The sequence below is a fragment of the Sorex fumeus genome, unplaced genomic scaffold (assembly GCF_029834395.1).
Source record: "Sorex fumeus unplaced genomic scaffold, SorFum_2.1 ptg000136l, whole genome shotgun sequence".
Lineage (NCBI taxonomy): Eukaryota > Metazoa > Chordata > Mammalia > Eulipotyphla > Soricidae > Sorex > Sorex fumeus.
Window position 1 is genome coordinate 198,092 of NW_026606193.1, and position 26,338 is coordinate 224,429.

Below are 26,338 nucleotides of genomic sequence, written 5' to 3' on the forward strand. Positions count from 1 at the left end.
ATAGCACAGCGGGAAGGGTGTTTGCCTTGCAAACAGCTGACCCGGGTTCGATTCCTCCGCCCCTCTCAGAGAACCCGGCAAGATACCGAGAGTATCCTGCCCACATGGCAGAGCCTGGCAAGCTCCCCGTGGCATATTCGATATGCCAAAAACAGTAACAACAAGTCTCACAATTTGTTGTGAGACGTTACTGGTGCCTGCTCGAGCAAATCGATGAACACCGGCAGGACAGTGCTACAGTGCTACTTAAATTAGGGTGCTTACCTTGCCTATGTTTGGATTCTGAGCACTGCAAGTAGTGGTCCTCTGAACCCCAACAGGAGAGACCCCTGGCTGCAGAGAAAGTCAGGAGAGAGACTCCCAAACCCAAACTTAACAAGTAAAGTGAAGACCTGGATAGGGAACATACGTTACAATAACTAAGTCAAGTTATTACAATCTTGGCTTTAAATCGTTTTTGCCATTATGTGACATAGTACACGATCTTATATTTTTTTGTATCTACCAGTCAGAAAATGATGTGTGTGTACTTGTGCGGATTAATTGCGGATCATTTTATATTGCTTCTGGCTTTAGTAGGTATCAATATAATTTAGTAGGTATCAATATAATTCGTGGCTGTGAGTAGTGGTGATGTGTCCTGTTTCTCTCATTATTTGCTTTTACCACTGTTGGATGGTAGTTAGCTAAGTAAACCTCTTTTCCCCCGTTTTCAGCGACAGATGGTAGGTGGTGTTTCCACACTGCACAGCCGCAACCCCAAGGCGATGGGGTAGTGGCCTTTTGGGAAGCAGAAGTTAATTCTTGTATCTCACGTGCTTCTGGCCATCTGCATTTCTCAATTTTAAGAAAAACATTTAGTGTGAAAAAATCAGCATTTTTTTGTCTTGGAAAAATTTGCTTAAAAAAATTCACAGTTTGCTTGCAATTTGGTGGTAGTTTATTACTTTCAATTTCTTAAGAACGACCATTTTAGATGATCTTTTCTGAAGGATCAACAATTTGCAGACTTTTGTTTTTTCCTTCTTGTTAGAAAGTCATTCAAAGCTTTACCTTAGTGCACATAGCAATTTAATCATGGTCCCCAAAACTCTTAGGAATTAAGAGGCCTGCTGTTATTTTAAAAAAAAAAATTGTTATACAATTGTATATTTTATTTTCACTTTAAAACATTTAAAGTCTCAGGACATAGGATATTTAATTTCACCATGGATTATTCAGATTTGTTTATTAAAGTTAACATTAATTTAGATGGCTCAAAGTTTTCTTTCAGTGAGTCCTTGGATTTCTAATGCAAGGTCTAAAGCTGTGTTTCTTAGCTAGTACAAAACTTGATAAATTAATAGCTAAAAGATACTGCAGAACCATTCTTATCAATCATGGTCACGGTCCTCCCGTTGTTCATCGATTTGCTCAAGCGGGCCCAGTAATATCTCCATCGTGAGACTTTGTTGTTACTGTGTTTGGCATATCGAATACATCACGAGGAACTTGCCAGGCTTTGCTGTGAGGGCGAGATACTCTCGGTAGCTTGCCAGGCTCTCCGAGAGGGGTGGAGGAATCGAACTCAGGTTGGCCATGTTGGCTGCGTGCAAGGCAAATGCCCGCTGTGCTATCGCTCCAGCCCATTCTTCTCAATACATATATTTTTTTAAATTTTAAAGCCTCAGGTAGAGTACAGCTATATATATATATATATATATATATATATATATATATATATATAATATGTTTAGGGTATGTGTTCATTTTGTCTTGGATTGCATAAGATAATCAGTGGAAGTGACTCCAGTTGATCTCCCAAAAAGATCCCTGGTCCAAGAAATCCATTATGATTCTAGGAAATAATTCCTATATTGTCTGTTTTAATAACAAAACTTTGAAGTATATATATATATGTAACTATTTATATGCCTTTCAATAATATACTTTAAATAATACGAAGTATATGTATATATTATACATAGCAGTATGTCTTTCAATAATGAACCCATTGGTACTGTAACTATATTTCTTAGTTATACTAGCATTTATAATTGACATACAAATACAAATACAGTTTGTTTATACATAATTATGTCCTAACACAACACATAATACACATTTTTAGATAAACATTGAAGAATGAAATAACTTGATCGATCGAAATTTGAATGGCAATTTAGGCATATTGAAAATAAACAATAGCAATTCCATAAAATCTACTACTAAAACAGGGGCTGGAGCGATAGCACAGTGGGTAGGGCATTTGCCTTGCCCATGGCCAACCTGGGTTCAATTCTCAATATCCCATATGGTCGCCTGAGCACTGCCAGGAGTGATTCCTGAGTGCAGAGCCAGGAGTAACCCCTGAGCATTGCTGGATGTGACCTAAAAAGAAAAAAAAAATTCTACCACTAAGACAAAGAAGGAAAAGTTAGTGTAAAGGAACATTCGAGAAATATACTATTGCTTTATTATAGTGATTACGAGAATGGGTCATTTAGGATTAATGAGAGGTTTTAGAGATCATTTAGTTCAAACTGTGCTTTGTTATGAATGAACAGACCTGTTAAAGTTCATAGCACCATACACTGAAACCAGTGTTACTACGAGGATCATATCAGAGGTCGAACGATACCAGAAATTTCCTTTGGCTAATTATTTGATGAGAACCATGTGAAAAATCATTCTTGATGAATGCTAGCACTAATGTGAATGACCTTGAAAAAAGAATAATGGTATTCAAATTAATTTAGAATACTGATGAATAAACCATTTGCCCTGTGGCCTAGATCTCAAAGATGAAACACGGAAAAAAGTAAGTTCCAACAGTCAACCTAAGATTATTTTCTCTGACTGGGGATGCGTGGTCCCCTGAGGGTTGGCTTCGTTGCTCCCCAATGGTCACTCTAACTAGGGGTCTCTCTGGACCCCACACCCCTCAAGCACGTTTCCCTGCCCTAACTCCCTCTGCTGGAACCAGGGGCCTTGACTGTCTCATCCAGCTGTGTCTGAGATCAAGCTAGTGCCCACTACTCTGACTGTCCTGGTTTTGGTCATCCAGATGGTGTTTTTGCTGATAACACTATACTTCTGGGTTTCTGAAAGTTACCGTAAACTATAGTCACTCGTCATTATTGAATTCTTTGTGTTTGAAATCTTCAATTTCGATAATCTTTATTTTGGGGGACAGAGGATGAAAGGATCAAGTTTCTGTCCACTTAAACTCCATTCTTCTTGGGAAAAAGAAGTTTTAAAGCAAAAATAAACGAATTCATGACCCAAAGGTCACACGACCACATATTCTGTGGTTTAGGAAAATTTTGTTGTAGCAGAGACTATGTGGAAAATTAAAGATTTGCATAAGAGTCTTGAAACTGTGGTTTAGTGAAATCTATGATGATGATATTAGTGTACTTAATACCACTGAACTTTACATTTCAAGTGGCTAAGATGGCCAGTTTTATTTTTCTCCTGCATTACCACTGTTTGAAAGATTTAAAATAAAATGCCACTGTCGCTGTCCTCCCATTGTTCATCGATTTGCTGGAGCGGGTCCAGTAACATCTCCATTGTAACACTTGTTGTTACTGCATTTGGCATATTGAATACGTCACGGGTAGATTGCCAGGCCTTGCCGTGCGGGCGAGATATTCTCGGTAGCTTGCCGGGCTCTATTAAAAAAAATAAAGATAAAGAATAAATGAGGAATAAACTATCACACCTTGTTCAAGGTATTAGATGATCAGAATCTACACTTTATTATTACTGCTGGTCACAGATCCAACCATAGGTCTGCCCATTCAGCTTGTTGTCTCTTGAGAATCTACTAGTGTTTAGATTTGTGTTGAATCAGACAGGAATCACTGTTGCTGTGTGTCTCTGTGTGTTTATCGCGTCTTGTATACTTCTATTAGGAAAATTATCAAAGCTTGCTCTAAGATAGTACCAATATGATGGAGTTATATTTGAGCATGAAGACCCATAACTCACTGACTGAGGAAGGGTTTTCTAGAAGTGGTGCTCAATGGACAAGAAAATCAACTTGGTGGCAGAAATATTTGAAGCGACAGAATTAGAATTTCTAAAATCTAATTCTGGGGAAGTATGACACATTTGTAGAACTAAATCTTTTCCAGTTTGGTTGATATGTAATGTGTGTTCAGTGGAATCGTTGTGATATTGTAAGCCGGTGTGATGTTTAATGCTGTATTTACACTGCATGTTGCACACCATTCTATTAGTAATATAATTCCTATCTTTCTGATTGATTGAGTTGTTAATTGTGTGATTAAGGCCTTCTGTAATCAGATCTGCATTTTTAAGTTTATGTCATAATCGTAACACTTATTCCATTAAGAACATTCCTTTCTAATCCTTTGACGGGAGATCATCTTACACAAATCTTGAATTTTCCACGTTGTCTGCTACACACTGTCTTTTGAAGTGTGTCATTGTGGGAAGTGGCCTCTGAAGAGAAGCGTCTCCCTCTGAAGCTAAGGCAGGCGTGTTTACTACCCAGTGTGGAGGATTGGAGTTCAAAGCCAGACTTCCCTTCTGCAGTGAAAACCTTTCCATGGAGAGACGTCACCTCTCTCCTATGTTCTTCTCAGGACTTGCCCGGATGCAGAGCTGACATAAAATTACTAGACTTCACCATAGCTTGTGCGAAGTCTCTTAGCTTCCATCTGCGAGTCTTGTGACAGTTCATGAAGATGTTTTTCTGAGAAATATTTTAGGGACAGCCCTTACTGGTACACTGCAGATGAAGCACTGACTATTACCCAGATTCATGCCACTGTGGATTGGATTGTAGAGGGCTGAGCACTGTGCCCTGGAGAATCAGACAGGACCATACTGCCCAAGGTACAGCTGGCAGCATTCTTTAGTAGGTTGTTTCCTCAGAGACAACATATGCCTGTAGATCCTGGCCCATGGTATTGAAATTGGCTTGTTTTTCTGGGTTTGGGGTCACATCCAGCAGTACCAGGGTGGGGGGCTACTCTTACCCTGTGGCCGGGGGAGCATGTCATGTGAGAAGATGAACCAGGAGATGCCCGCATAGTACTTGGTCTCTCGGCCACATTGTCACTGAGCACATCATCACAGAAATGTTGACACAGAAGATTTTGTTATTGATGTGAACAGCAATATTTTTTGTGTGTGTGTGTGTCTGAGTCTTAGATATTTGCAAACACACTTCTTCATCCATGCATTCTATTTGAGGTTTAAACATATTGTTAATGTATTTTTGAAGATAATTTTCAGAGAGGGAATTATGTCACCCAATTTTTGACGAGGTAATATAAGTTTTCAGATAGTTACATTTTCAAGAAGAATCTGAAATTCTTCCATTCAATAGTGTACAGTGGTGGTGTATTTAGGTAAACAAGTCAGATGAAATGTTTGCAATCTGGATGGCAGAATCCTAAATTATTCTAATGGAAAATGTTTCTTCAGCAAGTTTTACACACACAAGAACCGTGGTTTTAAATGAAATTATTAGTGTCACATTGAAAGCTCTTAATTTGTTGAAGAAATACTATTTGAGATATGTGATCAAACCAAATCACCAGAAAATACAAAAGAAGTTAATGTTAAAAATTTTATAATCAGGTTTGCGTGGGCCAACGTGGTAATTTGTTCTGTTAAGGTGTAAGAAAGATCGTTTGACTCAATATAGCATTTCCTAGGAGATGTATGAAAACTAAGATGAATGTTTTGAGTGCCGGAGCCATAGTACAAGGGGAACACACTTGCCTTGCGTGTGACCAGCCTGGGTTTGATTCCGGGAAATGGGACCCGCAGAATCTGCCACGGGTGATTCCCAAGGGCAGAGCCCAGATATCACAGCTTGTTGCTAGAGCTCCAAAAAACACAATAAGATGCATGCTTTTACAGAAATCAGTGAAAGTTAATTCAAATCCGGTGGTAAATAAGAACATTAACCTAGGTAGACAGTTTCTTCAGCAACTATTTCTTGATATTTAGCACTTATTACTTCCCTGTCACCAACTCTTATTATGCATTCATATTTTCATTTGGAAAATGTAAAACAATGTTTTCCATCCCGTAATACTTTAGATATTTTGGTACTTATAATTATTTCAGATTTGTTGAGATTTCTGGTATTAATTTTACTGAATTCTACCAAATCAATTTTAACTGTGATAATTCAAATGCATACCTGAGATAGTAACTGACTAGTCATTGGTAGAATTTATGTCAAAGGCATTATTTATGAAATGCTAGACTTGATATTGTGTTCAGGATTTTGTCTAAACAATAAATGACTATTATTTTCAATTTACATGAGATGAATATACAAAATAATCATACTATATGTAGTCAGGGAAGCAATTTACTATAAGATTGGAATTATTATTAGGGGCAGTTCCAAGGTCTATCTGATGAGCGACCGAATTATCAGGAGTGATTATCAGGGAAATTATCAGGAGTTAGGCAGAGAAATGGTCTGAGTTGAAGTCATTCATTATGGAATTGTTTGGAATGGTTAGTATACCCACCTTCTGTGATGTGTGGGAGAATTTTCTAGACCAGAGTTAATTTGTCTGGTTTAATAATTGTCAATTGTCACCATCACCAGATGACCCCTGGCTTTTCTGATCTTCATTTAGAAGTCTCAAGTGGCAGCTAGCGACAAGATTGTGTCTCTTTGACTGGAAAAAGGTTCTACAGGAAATGGTCTACAGCTAGATTATTAGAATTTCACAGGGTGCTGGTGCCCCTCATTGGATGTCGTCCACGTACACTTGTACACTTGACAGGTCATAGAGCTAGGACATCAGTAATCCCGCTATTCTCCGTGGCATTTGGAAATTCCAGTTTAAGCCTAATTATCACAGAAGCATCACTGAAAGCAGCTATATATGCACTTCATACTTGGCATACTGATGTGATTTTTCTTTTTTTCTTAGAACGGAAAGGAAAGCAAGAGATGTTTTTGTGTCGTCATTTTGAGCTTGTTTTCAGACCTGTTTAAGTTATTGTTGTGAATCTATAATAAAGTCGAGGAACATATTGATTGGACTATAATAGAAAAATATATTATCATGCCAATGAATTTATGTTCTTAAAGAGCAGTATATCCTGCAATTTAAATGTATAGTCGTTTGATTCTTGTCATATGTCTCAATGTTTAAAAGATGCAAAGTTAAAAAATTGATTCCATAAGATTTGAAGCAGCTTGTGAAACCTCCTCTACTGTTTTGTACACAAAGTTTATTGCCAGGATGAAACAATAATGATGATAATTAAAAGAAAGTAGAGGCACTCACCATCAGATGGGGACGCACGATTATCTCAGGTCTATTGTAGAGGAACAGTTATCAGGAAATGACTGCACGTGAAGAGGAAATCAGAATAATTGGAAACACAGAAGTCGGTTTAGAAACATTCTGGAGGGGCCAGAGGAGTGGTCCGGGAAAGGCACTTGCGTTTCAGGCAGCCCACCAGGGTCGACCCCCGGACTACACAGGGGCCTCCAAGGACGAGCCAGGAGGGTCCCTGGGCACAGAGGGGTGTGGCCCGAGTCTCCCTATCACCAAAACAAAAACAAAAACAAAAACAAAAGCAAAAAACAACCAAACATGAGCATGGAAGTTCAATAGTAAGTTAGTAAGTGTAGACTGGACATCGCGGTGCTATGGAAGACGTGTGGTAAATCTCGATGGCTTCAAGACAGGACACTGACCACTCTGGGCACAAACAGTGCTGAAAGGAGGTTAAAGGGATATGTGTGATGCTCTTTTAGGACAGTATTGAGAGAGAGAGTCGAAGAGGAAGAAGAGAGGAGAGGGAAAGTTAGAGGGAGAGGGAGAGGAAGAGGGAGAGAAGGAGAGGGAGAAAGAGAGAGGGAGAGATGGGAGGAGAGAGGGAGAGGGGTGAGGGAGAGGAGAGCCGTAGAGATTGACTGGAGGGAAGATGGTGGGAGGGAAACTGGTGACATTGGTGGCAAGATTTTATGTATGTTGATTGAGATTCATTCTCACATGATCAGTGGTGATTTAGAAGATGACTAGAAAATGTTGGGAGGGGCTGGGCTGGATCGCAGAGGGGCCAGAGGGGTGAGCCATTCTCTTCGTGTAGTAAGGTAAACGTGTAGAGTTAAACGGTATGAGGGAGACCTTGGAAATAAGTAAATGGCAACTAAATCTTACATAGTAAATGGACATATACACATCTACACAAAAGCATGGCCTAAAAATAGGTTCTGTTGTCCGAATGGTCATAAAAGTGCTTGTAATGGTACTGAGCTTTGAGAAGGCCCAGGAAAGTGGTCTATAAAATAAGAAGCGATGTTACTTTCTGAGGGCAAATGTCTGTGTAGCTGATTTAATGGTTTAAAATGATTTAAAAAATGATCAAAACATTTATTCTCTCCCCAAAAGAAATAATACATGAAAGACATCAGGGAGTAATTCTGATGAATTGGAAAGGGGAGATTGCATTTTCCAAAAGTCGCTAATAGTGATCTTTATGTTCAAGACATTTCATATAGTTTGTGCTTTTAATAGCTTCATGTTTCTTTCTGAATGTTTCCCCATTTATGTGGAAAATTACAACATTTAGCCTCAATTAAAATTCTTTGTTACCCATGCAGAAAGAAGTATGCAAAATTCACAATTATTGAAATCAATTATATTTATTTTGAAATAGCTTGGAAGTATACTTTCCTTTTTGTCTTCTGAAACATTTCCGCTGACTTCAGGACTGTGTTACTGGACTCTGGCATGTAGGCAGAGGCAAGAGGCTGTCGTCCAGTCCTTTAACACTTAGAACTGCTGCTTGAGCTCTTTAATGCCCATGATCTGGAGACACATGCAGGAATCTCCGACCCGAGCAACTTGCTGTAGAGATTTCTCCAGACCCCAATTATCTAGAATTTTAGGATTCCTTCAGGGTCAGGTGAATGAGACCAGTTGTAGTTACTGGTTTTGGCATGTCGAATACACAACGGATAGCTTGCCAGGCTCTTCTGTGCGGGCGGAATACTCTCGGTAGCTTGCCAGTCTTTCCGAGAGGGATAAAGGCTTTTGGGGCGACCTCTAATCGCCCTCAGTACTCATCAATACGATGGCTTGGCTCTTTACTCACTACCTGTCTGAATGCAAGGTTCCATCCCTATGGAAAACCAGCAGGACCGTACTACTGTTCAAGAAAGGAGACATCCATGACATTGGCAATTATCGCCCGATCTGCCTATTGTCTGTCATCTACAAGTTGTTCACTCGAGTCATCCTGAATAGGATTGGCAGAACACTAGATGAAGGACAACCATGCGAGCAAGCTGGGTTCCGCAAAGGATTCAGCACCATCGACCATATCCACACGGTAACCAAGCTCATTGAGGTTTCTCGGGAGTTCAAGATGCCACTCTGCTTAACGTTCATTGATTTAAAGAAGGCCTTTGATTCTGTTGAGACGGAAGCGGTCATTGAAGCCCTAGCCAATCAGGGCATTCAAGCCCAATACATCAGGATCCTCCGTGAGCTGTATTGCGGATTCACTACCAGGATCTCACCATTCTACAAAGAAGTGATCGTTGACGTCAAGAGAGGGGTGTGGCAGGGTGATACCATTTCACCGAAACTCTTCAGTGCCACCCTCGAGAACATCATGCGACGACTGGAATGGGAAGGAATGGGAGTGAAGATAGATGGTCGGCAACTACACCACCTCCGCTTTGCTGATGACATTGTTTTAATAACACCAAACATCAGCCAAGCGGCACAAATGCTGGCTGACTTTGACCGTGAGTGTGGAAAGGTTGGACTACAGCTGAATCTTACGAAGACAATGTTTATGAGAAACAGCCTTGTTCCTGACGCCCCATTCGCTCTCAATGGAACGACCATCTCCGAATGCAACAGCTATGTGTACCTAGGTCGAGAGGTCAACATGACAAATGACCTGGCACCCGAGCTGCACAGGAGGAAGAGAGCGGCTTGGAACGCCTTCAAGAACATCGAAGAAATAGCTAAGAGGACGAAGAACCTCCGGCTCCGGGCACATCTCTTTGATTCCACTGTTCTTCCTGCATTAACATATGCCTCAGAGACCTGGGCCCTATGCAAACAGGATGAGAACGCTATTCAGGTCTCCAAAGAAGAATAGAAAGAGCTATGCTTGGAATATCTCGTTTCACTCAAATGAGAGAAAGAATCCGGAGTTCCGACCTTCGTCGACGATCAAGAATCAGGGACGCTGTCTCATTTGCCAAGGTGTCGAAAGTCAGATGGGCTGGTCACGTCATGAGATTTAAAGACGACCGCTGGACTAGAGCTGTTACCGACTGGATTCCACGGGATGTCATAAGACCACGTGGCCGCCCACCTACCAGATGGTCAGACTTCTTCGTCAAGATCATGAACGATCGGTTTGAGGCCCTTCATGTTCCCGGAGCGAACAGATGCCATTGGGCTACACTAGCACGCGACAGGGACAAATGGAGACGTTACTGGTGCCCGCTCGAGCAAATCGACGACTAACGGGAAGTTAAGTGATTAAGTTCAGTGATTTAGGATTCCAGGAGCACTGTGCAGCCTCTTATGCTATTCATAACTGTCACTGTCACTGTCCACCTGTTGTTCATTGATTTGCTCGAGTGGGCCTAGTAATGTCTCCATTGTGACACTTGTTACTGTGTTTGGCATATCAAATACATCATGGGTAGCTTGCCAGGCTTTGTTGTGCGGGCAAGATACTCTCGATAGCTTGCCAGGCTCTCCGAGAGGGGCGGAGGAATTGAATCTGGGTCGACCTGGGTTGGTTGGGTCCGCCATGTGCAAGGCAAATGCCCTACCTGCTGTGCTATACAAAAGAGAGTACGGGGGAGATTGTCTGCCATAGAGGCGACGGCGGGGTGGGGTGGGGGGAATGAGGGAAGGATCCTGGGGACATTGGTGGTGGAGAATGTGCACTGGTGGAGTGTTGGGTGATCGATCATTGTATAACTGAAACTGAAACAGGAAAGCTTTGTAACTGCATCTCGCAGTGATTTCAAAAAGTAATAATATAAAAATGATAAAATTAATATTCTGAATAAAAAAAAGTAATGCGGAATTCATGCCCAATTCAATCAGCTTAATCAATGGCTGAATAAATAGCAGTACTCTTACATTAAACAAACAAACAAAAAACACTTGGAACCGAGAATCAGCCTCCATCTTCCTCCTTTTCAGGATGGGACACAGAGTTTTGCCTTGAGAGTGTCACCCGCTGAGTGACAGTCACCTAAAGCATTCAGGGAGTTCCTGAAGTGGGAAGTGTCTCCTCTCCCTGTGCTCTGAGTCTGCTGCCCAGTGGGTAGTGGACACTTCAGCTCTGGTGATGACACAGTGCTGAGAGAGTGACAGGTGCTTTGCGGAATTATCCTAGTATGTTCCTGAGGGCGGGACGCAGGCAGCCTTCGTGCTGTGGTCACGGGCAGCCCAGAGCCCCCAGGAGGGCAGCAGGGGCAGAGATGCTAAGCTGGCCACAGCCTTCTATGGGCAGGGAGCTCTGTGAGGGCAGGATGGCACCTGCGAGAGGCCGGCATGACAACTCGATTTCTCCTTCTACCACCTGTGGTGGTTTGTTTGCTGAAGCCCAGAATATGGCATCCAAAGGAAGTTTTTTAATAGAAATATTCTCTAACTCTCCTATCAATAGAAGGAACCATTTTAGAGTGAGTTCTAAGTAGCGTTGAGAAGCTTTTATGATAAATACCATGTATTTGCTCTTCAGGAAATTAAGTCAAGGGAATAGATTCAGAGCCAGGAAAGAAACACAAGTGGAATTTTCAGAAAACAATTTATAGGCAGATTCGGTTCTCACAATAAGTAAATGTTTTGAAGAGGTATACGGAAGCCATACTGCAGGCTTTTAAATGAGATGCATACCGATTCAGCGGACACGGACTATTAACATCTTTTTCTTTGTGCGGTGGGCAATGCTGAAATGGATGCAAATGGATTCTTTCATAGGTTTAATTTCAGGGTAGTTGGTGGAAAGAATTCTCAATTAAAATGCTTCATTTCTTTAGGACATAAGGAATAACAAAGGTTAGGAGTTACCTTTCTCAAATATTTTTTTTTCTTTTTGGGGTCACACCCAGTGATGCACAGGGGTTACTCCTGGCTCTGCACTCAGGAATTACCCCTGGCAGTGCTCAGGGGACCTTATGGGATGCTGGGAATCGAACCTGGGTTGGCCGCGTGCAAGGCAAACACCCTACCCGCTACCACTCCAGCCCCTCAAATATTCTTTAAATGCAAAAATTCCCAGTATCATAGTGGTTCTATATGAAACTTTCCCTCACATCATTATGTTCTTCTTCAGCTGTCTAATGCCTTCTAATCATTGGGTTTTATATGTTGAAACAGTTGTGTTGTTTTGTTGACCATTACACAAACTGAGTCAGACTTAGCGCCAAGGTTGAACTCTGTGACTCTGGCTAACTGTGATTAGAAAGAAGGGACTCAAAAAAACATCTCCTTTATGTCTCGTATTTTACTTTATTTTATTTTTCTCTACATTTTAAAAGATGATAAACTCATGAATTTTAAACTGACAAGATTCATTACATTTTAATTGTGATTGTGAAGCATGCTATATTATATATTTTCACTTTTATATAAAAAGCTTGGTTTTGATATGTGTATAGGTTTATATATCAGTGTGAAATTCATATAAAACTGTGGTTGAATGCTTGTAAATGTTGACTTTTTCTAAAATGAAATATGAAGGCAATATATTTTATTTCAGTACTGTGCCAGAAATGCAATCATTTAGCTTTTGTTAGTATACAGGGATAAGTGAAGAATTCCAGATATTGCTTTAATAATTTCATTTGAATGCTATACATTTAAATAAAAAGTCAAATAAAATATTCTTTACACATTTTTATAATGGCAATACTTTAATGAATCATGTTCCCCATCATTTTTGCAAAACGTAAAAAGGCAAAAAGGCAAAAAGGCAAATCAGTAGCTAGCAAAACAGGCAAATTCTGTTTGGAAATGCATTTGACCGCCAGCCTGAAAGTTGAAGGTCATATTATCATAATGACGGAGTTTGCTTCCTTTTCTTAATTCAGAACTCAAAATCAAATAATTATCTTTAGAAGAGCACAAATCACAAAACCTTTAAAAGAGCAAATATAAAATATCTTCATTTTGATTTCTCCTTTTATCCCACAGTGAAATCACATTAAAAACGTGTGCAGGTGTTGGCATATGCTTTCTCCTCACTGTGTATGTGGCGTGCGCAGCCAAACTGGTATACCAAACTCTAGTACCTTATTTCTATTAGGTCTCTTATTTGTTTTATCGTTCACTTAACTTGTCATTTGGTTATAATATGAATCATTTAGAAACACTTAGCAATCCAGCTGACTTATATTTTTCACAAGGAAAACATAAATGTAATTAATTATAAGGCCAGACTCAGACTAAATTTTTCGACTCATGCAGGAGATCTACGTTTTGCAGTATTATGTTTTAAATTTTCAATAATAATATTTTGCTTTAGTGAATATATGATGATTATTCGAGTAATGAGAATTATACGTATAAGGGTATAGCAACTGATCACAAATGATAGTGACTAGTAGAATTCAAATGAGATCGCTATACCCCATTTGTTTGATAATACTCTGTTTGCTTTTAGAGCAAAGAATGACCAAATTACTCTATTGTATTGAATATTTCCTAGATAGCAGTTAACATCCCAATGAGGGCATCACGTCCTGTCTTTAAGGTACTCTTGCCTACTTGGAAAGTCCTTTTAAAATATGACAGTATAGAAATGCTGTAATCGTAATCATACCAACCACAACTGAAAATTACATCCATAACTGAAAATTAATAATATCCTTCAATAGGATTATTTTCGTTTTTAAGTAGGGACTCCTTGTGTGATGACACTTCTCTGCTTTATCCTGAATGGTGTTGTAATTATTATTGTTACTTCAAAAAAAAAGAGACAAATGAGACTAAGGAATTTTTTTTTTCTCAGCAGGCCTGATTGTGTATTAATTGAGCTATCATAGCTTAGTTTTTCAATGTTGTAGCTTCAGAAATGCAGTTTTATTAGTTTAGCTAATAGCAGTCAAGCTCTGAGAAACCAAAACTTACCAAACATACAAACTGTTTTATAAGTGGTGATACCCATTTTATTTCTCAAAGTTGTATTTCTCTTTCTAGATGCAACTATATTAACCTATCTTTGAGAAAAAAAAAGTATATCTATTTAGGATCAGTATTTATGAGTATTTTAGAAAAAATAAATTATTTAATTAATAATTAGTAAAATTGCATACCCATTTTGGACATTATATGACTGGTATCGAAGTTATTAAATATCTGTGATCTAGAGAATATGTAAATTTGTAGTATTTGTAGTAAATTTGTAGATTTACTATTTATTGGGTTGGAGCGATAGCACAGTGGGTAAGGCGTTTGCCTTGCATGTGGCCGACCTAGCCAACCCTAGTTTGATTCCTCAGCCCCTCTTGGAGAGCCCGGCAAGCTACCGAGAGTATCTCGCCTGCACAGCAAAGCCTGGCACGCTCCCCGTGACGTATTCGATATGCCAAACACAGGAACAAGTTTCACAGTGGAGACATTACTGGGCCCGCTCGAGTAAATCGATGAACACCGGGAGGACAGTGCTACAGTGCTACTATTTATTGAGCATATTTGCAGTTATTGATCTTATTTGCATTTTCTTACAAAGAAATAATCTGTTATCAAAGTATCTATATAATTCACTACATTTTGTATGACCTTTAAGCATTGTGTTAAATTTTATGTAACCTATTCCTTATCTGTGTATTGTTAAAATACCAAATTTAATATATAAATTAAATTTAACGCTATATCCACGTTTATTTTGTTTTTGGCAATGCTCAGGGTTTCCTCCTGGCTCTGTGCTCAGGGATCACTCCTCGCACTGCTTGGGGGACCACTTGGGATGCTGAGGATCAAACTGAGGTCGGCTGCGTGCAAGACAAGCACCCTCCCCGCTGTACTCTCACTCCACATCTATAGCCGTTTCGAAGGAGAAAATTATATGTATTTCAGTGATCCCTGAGGAAACCAGTTTTCTTTCCTTAAAACCTATTTGTATCTTTGCTGAATCGACAGTTTACATGAAAGACCCTTTTACCTTCTAATACTGATATGGAAATTTCATATTTGCATTTCTGAAATATCTGAGTCTTTTTTTTTACTTCTCTAGTATTTAGTGAGCGTAGGGATTTTAACATTTCTTACCTTTGCACGGTCTGGTAATCAGCTTGCTAGCAGCTCACCCAGCCGTCTGTACATGTTTGTTGTACATTTATAAGCCGTAAAATTTAAACTTAACACACTGACTACCAAAGTAGATCTTCTTTCCTACAATTAAATTCTCCTTGTTCTATACCCGTAGGTCTTTATTTTCAATTCAAGCCTGGCTTTAATTTTGTGTAGTATTGATATTCTCTCCTGAGATAGTTTGTGTCTTAAGGGCCAGATGCTGATATTTTATAATGTTTTTCTGCTATTATGATATCATATATATATGTCTGGCATATTAACATTATTAAAATTTCATGGACTTTCTTTATTATACTTTATTATGTGGAGCTGTATAAGTTTTCATCTGCCAGGGGATGGGATATATTTCTGCTTAGTTTCTACTTCTGGCTACCCTACTAATTTATCAAACGTCTGAGACACACAGAAGTGCCTTCTCCGATGCGGGTTATGCTCATTAGGGTTAATTAAATGCTGGACCTTCCACCTGGTAATTGTGTGACCATCAATGCTGACCAGCCTTTTCTATTCCGAGAACTGATGTGCTCGTCTGTTCTTATAGTTCTCTTCTTAGAAACATCCATAGTTATTAGAAGAGTTTGCGTATAGTATCTTTATTAAAATTAAAGATCACCTACCCAGCGTGTGTTTGGCTGGATGTCTGTTTCATTATTTCCTCTATGGCCTTCCTATTAACTTTCGAGTATTATGAACTCCTAACCTTCAACAAGTGCAGCGTTTCATTCCGGCGTAATGATTATTGTTTTTGTTTTCTTGGTGCTCATCATGTCAGAGATTAGAAAGCGAATTGCATTTCTCGTTCTTTTCTAAATTTGTTGATTGCTTCGAGCAAGCCCCAGTAACGTCTCCTTAGTCCTAGCCCTGAGATTTTTTAAAAAGTGCCATATTCAAGGCTCTTTCAGAGTTAGGAGAATGAGACCCTTCATTGTTACTGGTATTTGGCATATTGGGTACGCCACGGGGAGTTTGCCAGACTCTGCCGTGTGGGCAGGTTACATTCGGTAGCTTGCCAGTTTGTTCAAAGTAGGAATGAGATAATAAGATGTCAGCTTCTGGGAGCTGGGTTTTATAGTCTCTGGGTCTTGGCCATTGATGGGATTACACGGCGCTAGGGGGCCAGTTGGTGGGTGTGACCCCTGCCTACTGGAATTTGGAGGATCTGGGTGGAGGATGCTCAGCTCCGATCCGAGTAGGCTTGGAGATCTCAGCCCCGGGACCCGCATGCCTTTGTTCCTCAGCCGGTACCTTCATGCGTGTGGAGAGTGGTCTCAGCATGGTGGTGGCTGGTTCTGGAGGTCTTCGGCTAAATGTCTAAATCTTCGGCTAAATGTCTAAATTCTAAATGTCTAAGTGTCTAAAAGACATTTTTTTCTTTTAAAGATAATCCTGATTTTCTGTAAGAGAGGGATCAGTTTCCTCTGTTTTGTTCAGTGCTTTCTGTTTGTTTCCTGGCCACACGTGGTGATGTTTAAGTTTTACCCTGGTTTTGAGTGCCAGTGGTCTTGGGAGACTCTATGGGAGGTGTCTAGGCTGGAGTCCCACAGACAAGCTCTACCTGTGTTTCTAGCTTCCTGGGTCACCTGGTTTCTTTTCCTTGTGGGAGTTGGGGAGACCAAGGTCCTCTCAGTGCTGACTGCGAGTAAACATCCTGTTGTATTCACCTCCTGGAAATTTGTGGGGGGCGAGCTGGGTGGGAGATTTGGGGCTACCCCAGGCAATACTCAGGGGTCACTCCTGGCTCTGCACTTAGAATCACCCCTGTTGGTACTCACGGGAGCATCTGGGATGCTGGGGATTGAACTCAGGTCGGCCTCTTGCAAGGCAAGCACCCTTCTTGTGGTCCTATCACTTTGGCCCCTGTGATAGTTTCTTTTAAGGAAGAGACCAGGGAATCACTTCTTTTTCTTTTAATTTATTTTTAAATTAAAAAAATTTAATGTGAGATACAGTTACAAACTTAACTTTCGTGCTTATAGTTCAGTCATACAGTGATCGAGTCCCCATCACTCCACCAGTGCCCATTCTCCACCACCAATGTTCCCTGTATCTCACCCATCCCTTCTTCCCACCCACCCTCCCCTACCTCCAACCCCCGCCTTGTGGCAGGCGGATTCCCTTTTACTCTCTCTCTCTCTTCTTTAGGGTGTTGTGGTCTGCAATGCAGGTATTAAGTGGCCATCAGGTTCAGTCTATAGTCTCCTTTCGGTACACATCTCCCATCCCTTGTGGGTCCTTCAAGCATCCTTTCCTTGGTGTTCCCTTCGCTATCTGAGCTGCTTTTTCCCCTCCGGCACGTGAGGCCGGCTTCCAAGCCGTGGAACAGACCTCCTGGGACTTATCTCTACTACCTTTGGGTGTTAGTCTCCCATTTTGTTACTTTTTGGAGTCACTCCTTTTTAGTTCTGTCATTCTCTCAAGCATCTCATATTGCTGCGTGATCATTACACTCCGTTCTCTTATGCGATCTTGCTGCCTTCCAAAGACTCTACTCACAAGAAAGTTGCTTTGTAAGCAAGAGAGCAAAGCAAGGCAATTTGGAAGGAGAAGATTTAAAACAGTTCATCTGGACCAGTGATAAATGAATTCCCGCAGGCTCAAATGTCAACTGTCACCTACAAAATGAGAGTAAAATTAGAACAATGCAGTGAGTTTCCAAATTTAATGTGTCACTTTGTTGGTACTTGTTCCTGCTGTTATACATTCGAGTATCAGTGGCCGCACTTCAGAATTGTTTCCTGTTGTGATAATAAAATCATTTTAAAACAATGTATTGTTCATTCTCTGGGTGAGTATATCAGAATCCAAAGCAGGGTTGAACAATCCAGTTTGAAAGGATCATTAAGATGATTTGATTAAAGTAAAGTCTTTTTTTCCTAGTCTCTTTTATATCAGCACATATTGAATCTGTATCATTGTTACGTGAGCATTAGAAAACTAACATGAAAATATGTAGAGAAACTAAGAATATAATAATACTTGGAACTTTTTCCGGGGCTGATATTGAAAGTCAGAAATTAGTCTGGTTTTCATTAAAGCCTTTAGTTTCTAATTTAGAATTTTTCTTGCTTCGTGACATTGATTGGTTGATATTTCAGTTTCTCAGTGTTTGGTCTCAGCTATTGATTTTGTTTTTTCTTCAGGACGTTTTGAATAATTTGGGATCTTGTGAACTGGATGAAGATGATCTAATGCTTGATCTGGAATTTTTAGAGGATCAGAATCTTTATCCTCCAGGTAAGTTATGAATAAATGCCTGTGTCTCATAACATTGATGCTGATCAATTAGATTTCCTTGTGAGATAAATATTGTTCAGTTTGCATTTGTTTTTTTCAGACCACAGTTGTATTTTAGTAGCATGCTAGAGACCATGAACAAGTGATTCTAGTGATATTAAAATGTGTTGTGGGAAAAAAAAGATATTTTGTTAGGATGTTGTTATGTATAGAAAAAGAAGAGAGTTAATTTCACAAGAGGAAATTCTGGCTAAACACTTGAGTTGGGGTAAGATCTCGTACTCGGCCTGGCCTGGTTAAATCCTTGGCATCACACTTTTCCTCTGAGCATCACCTGAATGATACTTGAGCACATGGCCAGGAGTAAGCCCTGAGTTTGGGGAGGCCAACCCCAAAGTACTTAGAGAAAATTTAATTTTGGCTAAAAAGCTATACTATCTTATTTTTTAATTAGTGTATATGACCAAACAGGGGGCTGGAGCGATAGCACAGCAGGTAGGGCGTTTGCCTTGCATGTACCCAACATGGCCAACCTGAGTTTGATTCTTCCGCCCCTCTTGGAGAGCCTGGCAAGCTACCGAGAATATCTCGCCTGCACGGCAAAGCCTGGCAAGCTACCCGTGATGTATTCGGTATGCCAAACACAGTAACAAGTGTCACAATGGAGACGTTACTGGGCCCGCTTGAGCAAATCGATGAACAACGGGAGGACAGTGACAGTGACAGTGACCAAACAGGAGTTTTATATATCTAGATTTACCATTTGAAACACTTGCCTCCTCAGTAATTCCTGCAGAGGTTAATACCGATGTTAACACATCCAATCTCAAAATCAACGGTGGTCAATAAGAGCCAAACCCTGTCATCAACATATGCATACCCATAGCGCTGTGAGGAAAATTCTCATTGAGTGAATTAAGGAGTCTACGATAGTTGGAATGATTTAATTTACATTCAGTGTTAAAACGTCATGTCTTCAGATGCAACATTTAGTCTTTGGAATAGGTTGTAGGCATTCACATTTTTATCCAGTGTATACATCTGATGGCCCCAACTTGGAAGAGAGCGTTCTCCATCACCTTCGTAAGCTGCGATAATTTGATTTCGAGAACAATTTCCTGAGTGCCTCCTTTCCAGCCCCGGCTCTTGCCCCCGTGTTGCTGGTTCTGGGGAGAGCTGTTTGTGGTGATTCTCAGGAAGGCCGCTCTTGGTCCAAGTGCAGCTCCTGGACCACGGCCCTTTTTCTCAGGTCTGTGTCACGCTGAACAAAGTCATTGCCAAGCATTTTCCTTGGATGTCAGGTGATGGGCAGAAGCCTAACAGAACGCACACCGTTTGTGTGTGGGGACTATCCTGTGTGACCTCCAAGCATAATAGAACCCTAAGTTGCCAAATGATTTTTTGCATATGGGTGTTATTGGAATATTTTTAAATAGCTTTAAATAGCAGACACTGCATATTATTTTAGGATGAATTAGGAGTCAGAATGAAGGTTCAGTATCAGTACCTTTAGCTTTTTAGTTTGGTTTGGGGCCACACCTGTGGTGCTCAGGGATCACTCCTGGTGGATTCCGGGGACCACATGGGATACCAGGGGTCAAACCTGGGTCGGCAGCGTGCAGGGCAAGTGCCCTACCTGTGTCCTGTGGCTCTGGCCCCAACTCTGGTTTTTCTTTTGCACCATCAGCTAGAACCAGGCTTTGTCCTCTCTCGTCTTAGCTGGAGAGTGGAAGGTTGTATTGTTTCCAAGTTGTACGAGGAAGAGTATTATGTTCATCATGGCTGAAGCTGATGGGAAAAATACGCTTGGAAATTCTGACACTGAAGCAGAATACAGAGGAAAGAAGACTAAAACAGATCTTGGTGTCAGGAGATTTGAGCCTATTCATTAAAATGCAATTTATCCCATTCTTGGTGTGGGTGTTTTTGTGAGGACTAAATTGCGATGAGCTTTAGCACTTTGTAGTTGCTCATCTAAGTTGGATGGTGAGAAATCCTGTACCTGTAGTGAATCACTGAGCTCCCTTTGTTTTTGGGGGGAGGTTGTTTTGGGGAGACCTTAGACCTTATTTATGGTTCTTTTATCAAGGGTTGCTTCTGGTAGGGCTCAGGGGAGCATCTGAGGTCCTGGGAATGGAATCTGAGTTAACTGTGTGCAAGACAAGTATCCCACCCACTGGGCTGTCTCTCCAGCCTCCCTGAGCTAAAATATCACTCCAGCATGCCCCAAGCTGTTATCCTAAGTCAGTATTAACAGTATTGCTCAAGAGAAAATGACTTCTAAAAGATTTTTTTTTTGTTTTAAAATTTGTGCCACATTTAGTGATGCTCAGGGGTTACTTCTGGCTCTTCACTCCAGAATTACTTCTGACAGTGCTTGGGGGACCATATGGGATGCCAGGGATTGAACCAGGGTCAGCTGCGTGGAAGGAAAGTGCCCTCCCTGCTGTACTATCGCTCTGGCCCTTAAATGGTTTCATCAAGTTAAAGACCCAACAGCAGTGGTCAGAGAAGACAGCATTTTGGAGGCAGGTCCAGTGAAGTTAGAATTCCAGCTCTCCCATAATTCCAGTGGCCTGGTGGAAGAGATTGAATCTTCCCGAGTCCCTTTTACTCTGTTGTTAAAATGATAAAATTAATACCTATCTCAAAATATGTACCATCCTATATAAATGGGTGACGTCTATGTATGAAAAATAGTCTTCATTGTTAGAATGAACCAGAAGCCTAGTATAGCTTGGCTACAGCGCAAAGAGTTTGTCCTGTGATTGATGCTTTCTCATAATCTTTTTAAAACTTTATTATGTATTATGTGAAGCTGTGCTTCTTGATTTGAATTTCCATTCACCAAATTCTAGTATGGGAGTCGATTTTATGAGGACTAATTGTTAAAAATTTAAAGAAGACATTTGATTTCTAGCAAGGGATGCATTTCCTGAGTTAAAATCAATACATTTGAATTCATAAAAAGATTTTTTGCATAATATCCCTATGTTCAAACAATACAACAGAACAATATCTCTAGAGAAGATTAAGTCGCTTAGAACATACCTGCTCAAACCATTCTGCTTAGGCGTGAGGCCAGGCTATTCCTTCTGCAGTTCTGCCAGGAGGTTCTGAGGACCCCAGGCCAGCTGTGGTGGTGGCCAGACACCCGGAAGAAAAGGCCAGCTGGTGCTTCTTGGCCCAGTGATGCCCGGGAGAGTTTCCAGTCCATCTTGGCCCTGGACACTGGCCTCTAGGGCCGTACCACAGGGCTCAAGGCTCCTGCTTGAGATTTCCATATGTAAGCAAGCACCCATTCCCTTCTGCCCTTTTATTTCATTGTGTTAATACTTTTTGAATCCAAAGGTATGAAACAACTAAGAGTCAGTTGTATGACCAAGTGAGGAAATTTTCTGTGGTTTTTGTGTTTGCTTTGGACCTTATATCCAAAACACCTCAGGATGTGTCTCTTGGTATATGTCCACTTGCAGATGGGTTAGTAATGGCATGGTGATATCAATTAAGAATTAATTAGGGAGTTGTTAAATTATTTTGAGTTTGATGAATATGCAACATAAAATTCTGCGGTGAATCAGAAACTCCTCCTGTGCCTATTAATTAAGGAGGTAATTTTTGTTATTAATTTTTAATGGGTAAAAGCACAGCAGTGCTTCCAGAAAGCCCCAGTGGCTCTGCTGATATGTAGAGTCATGTACAAATTGCAAGAACACTCACACAAGGAAGACGAGGCAAATCAACTGTAAGGTTTTACAAGCTTTGATATGTCTGGGTCAGAGAAAGCATGGAAGATAGCCTCCATCTGATGGTGTAAAGCTAAGAAAATCTGACACTTCATTTTGGAAGTATGACAGCGGTTAAACATCTGGATTCAGAAGTCAGACAAGTCTTACCCGCTAACTATGCCGGGGACGTTTAACAAATGATTTTTATCTCTCTCAATTTACATTTCTCCATCTGATAATGGTGGCAATGAAATGATTTATTTGGTCAACTGGTTCTGAGGAATAAAGAAGATAGAACTTTGGAGGAACAGCCAGTTTCATTTGTGGCAGTGTTAATAGGAATATAATCTTACCACTTTGGTAATTTTTTCTCCCAGTATTTATTGGTGAAAGATCTCATCCACATTGAATTCTTAAAAAAAAAATCTAGCTAGCATTGCATTGCACCAAAAATTTTAAGTGTCCTTGCATTATTATCATACTAAATCAATAGTTGAATAATTCATTAAGTTAATCACTTAAAATCCAATTATATTTTCAACCTAACTTTCAGAGTTTTAACCTTAACCACATTTCTATGTCTAGTAGAATGGTAGAACACATATCGCTAATTTTGTGGCTATCATTTATTTTGAAACATATATGGCTATTGCTCTAACTTAAAGAACAAAAGAACAAAATATGGCATACTGCTTCCATGTCAATTTGATGAGCCAAATAATTCCTTTCAGATTTGAGAAAATTAAAGCTTCATGTGATATATCATATGCCAGAGAACTCTTATCTTGACTGAAGCAAAGTTTTCCGAACCCAAAAGCGTTGTGTTTAATAGGCATTATTTTTAGTTTTTTTTTAAAAAATAGACATTATTTTTTGACTATTAAGCTAATATAAAATTTAAGAATCACAGCTGCTATGAAATTTTTATTTTCAACTGGTTTCTTTTCATTGATTTTTTTTCAGTTATGAACTTTCATTTGAATTCATGTAAAGAGCTGCATTAACTCATGTTTATCAAGTTATACCATTTTAAAAATTACTTTTTAAATTGAATCTCCATGGTGCTTTTCTGCTCCAAGCGGCTGGTTCTCTGTGCTAAGTCCTTGTGCCTCCGGGGCCGTGGCCGTGCCGGAGAGCCGCTCGTGGGGGGCAGCTGGCGACCTCGGTGGGGCGTGGGGGACGGCCCACAAAGCCCCCCTTCCCATGAGGTCCCCGCCGCTTCCCCGAGCCCGGCTCAAACCCGCTTTCCACAAGGCTCCCGTGCGGCCGCCATCTTTCTTTCCAGAGAGGAGCGGGCGGGCCGGTCAACGCCCTTCCCCCTCCGGGCAGGCTTGGTGGCGCGGATCAACACAAGTCCATTTGCTTTTCTGCTCCAAGCGGCTGGTTCTCTGTGCTAAGTCCTTGTGCCTCCGGGGCCGTGGCCGAGCCGGAGAGCCGCTCGTGGGGGGCAGCTGGCGACCTCGGTGGGGCGTGGGGGACGGCCCACAAAGCCCCCCTTCCCATGAGGTCCCCGCCGCTTCCCCGAGCCCGGCTCAAACCCGCTTTCCACAAGGCTCCCGTGCAGCCGCCATCTTTCTTTCCAGAGAGGAGCGGGCGGGCCGGTCAACGCCCTTCCCCCTCCGGGCAGGCTTGGTGGCGCGGATCAACACAAGTCCATTAGCACAGAGAACCAGCCGCTTGGAGCAGAAAAGCAAATGGACTTGTGTTGATCCGCGCCACCAAGCCTGCCCGGAGGGGGAAGGGCGTTGACCGGCCCGCCCGCTCCTCTCTGGAAAGAAAGATGGCGGCCGCACGGGAGCCTTGTGGAAAGCGGGTTTGAGCCGGGCTCGGGGAAGCGGCGGGGACCTCATGGGAAGGGGGGCTTTGTGGGCCGTCCCCCACGCCCCACCGAGGTCGCCAGCTGCCCCCCACGAGCGGCTCTCCGGCTCGGCCACGGCCCCGGAGGCACAAGGACTTAGCACAGAGAACCAGCCGCTTGGAGCAGAAAAGCAAATGGACTTGTGTTGATCCGCGCCACCAAGCCTGCCCGGAGGGGGAAGGGCGTTGACCGGCCCGCCCGCTCCTCTCTGGAAAGAAAGATGGCGGCCGCACGGGAGCCTTGTGGAAAGCGGGTTTGAGCCGGGCTCGGGGAAGCGGCGGGGACCTCATGGGAAGGGGGGCTTTGTGGGCCGTCCCCCACGCCCCACCGAGGTCGCCAGCTGCCCCCCACGAGCAGCTCTCCGGCACGGCCACGGCCCCGGAGGCACAAGGACTTAGCACAGAGAACCAGCCGCTTGGAGCAGAAAAGCAAATGGACTTGTGTTGATCCGCGCCACCAAGCCTGCCCGGAGGGGGAAGGGCGTTGACCGGCCCGCCCGCTCCTCTCTGGAAAGAAAGATGGCGGCCGCACGGGAGCCTTGTGGAAAGCGGGTTTGAGCCGGGCTCGGGGAAGCGGCGGGGACCTCATGGGAAGGGGGGCTTTGTGGGCCGTCCCCCACGCCCCACCGCGGTCGCCAGCTGCCCCCCACGAGCGGCTCTCCGGCACAGCCACGACTCCAGGGCACAGAAATCAATCTCTTAACTAGCTAACATTTAATAGAAATTCTTCCAGGGTCAATAAGTAAAATAGCAGAAATTCAAAACCGCGCGGCCGCTATCGCGGCCGCGCGACATCATTTTATTCTTAAACCAAGTTGTAGAAAGCAAATCATTTCACAACGCTGTTTCAGCATGTCTGATTGGGAGGGGGGGTGGGTCGTAAACTCTAAACAATAATTGTGCATCTTCTATCGAAATAATCTATCTAGTCAAAGTAGATAGAGTATTAACTAGAACTCATCTGCCTCATAAGAATCGGGAGGGGTGGGAGGTGGGGGTCTATTGGGGTTCGGGGTTAAAAATGAGTATTGGTAAAGGGAAATGTGTTCGGTATCTACATGACTGAGACCTAAACCCGAAAGCTCTGTAACTTTTCCCACAGTGATTCAATAAATAAATAAATTATAAAAAAAAAAAAAAGGAAAAAAAAAATTGAATCTCCATGGATTACCAAGTTTCAAAGTCATTCCCGATTCAGTTTCAGGTGGGCCGTGTTCCCGCACTGACACCCTCACCAGTGTCCACTTTCCTCCACCAGTGACACTGGTTTCTTCCCACCCCCGACCTGCCTCTTTAGGAAGTAATTTTTCTTTTTTTTCCCCTTTCCCTCCCTTTTAGTCACTTGGTTTACAATACTGTCTTTTTTTTTCTTTTTGGGTCACACTCAATGATTCACAGGGCTACCTCCTGACTCTGCACTCAGGAATTACTCCTGGCAGTGCTCGGGGGACCGTACAGGATGCTGGGAATCGAACCCGGGTTGGCCATGTGCAAGGCAAATGCCCTACTCGCTGTGCTATCGCTCCAGCCCCTCTGATATTGTTCTTACCATGTCCCTGTCCCTCCTTCCAGCAGCCCGTCCGGATTGATCACTGCTCTCTCTTCATCCCTCTTCCCAGACCTCTCCGCCTCCCTCCACAGTGACAACCCCCCTTCTGTGGACACACCCTGCTCTTAGTTCTGTTGCCTTTGGGCATGAGTTATCCCCTTACGTGTGAGATCGTTTAGTGCCTGTCAGTCTCCCCCTGACTCATTTCACTCAGCATGATACTCTCCAGATCCATCCATAGACCAGCAAATTTCATGCCTAATTTGTTCTTACAGCAGAGTAATACTCCACGGGGTATAGGTACCAAATTCCTTGATCTATTTGGGAGCACTTTGGTTGTTACTAGCTTTTGGCCATTGTGAATAGTGCTTCAGTGAGCCTAGGAGTGCAGATGCTTTTCTGCTTTGTTCCTTGGGGCCCTATGGTATATTTCCAGGACTAGAATTGCTGTGTATTATAGAAGCTCCTGCCCCCACACCTGGCTGTCCTCACCAGGGCCCCTTGGAGGACGGAGGGTTGAGTTTTCTTTCACTCCCCCCGCCCCCCGCTGAGCAGAGCCCCAGCAACTGAGGACATCCGGAGCCAGTCATGGCCATGCTGGGACCACTCTCCACACGTCCGGACGGGCCTCATGCATGAAAGAACTGGCAGAGGAACCCAGGCAT

General features: G+C 42.1%; 1 protein-coding gene across 1 annotated transcript in view; it reads left to right on the forward strand.

Moving 5' to 3' along the window:
- Positions 1-26,338, forward strand: part of CCSER1 (coiled-coil serine rich protein 1) — an 896,462-nt gene that overhangs the window by 76,308 nt on the left and 793,816 nt on the right. The window contains exon 4 of the mRNA XM_056106638.1: positions 18,446-18,539. Coding sequence (XP_055962613.1) covers positions 18,446-18,539 — 94 coding nt within the window. The remainder of the gene's footprint in view (positions 1-18,445; positions 18,540-26,338) is intronic.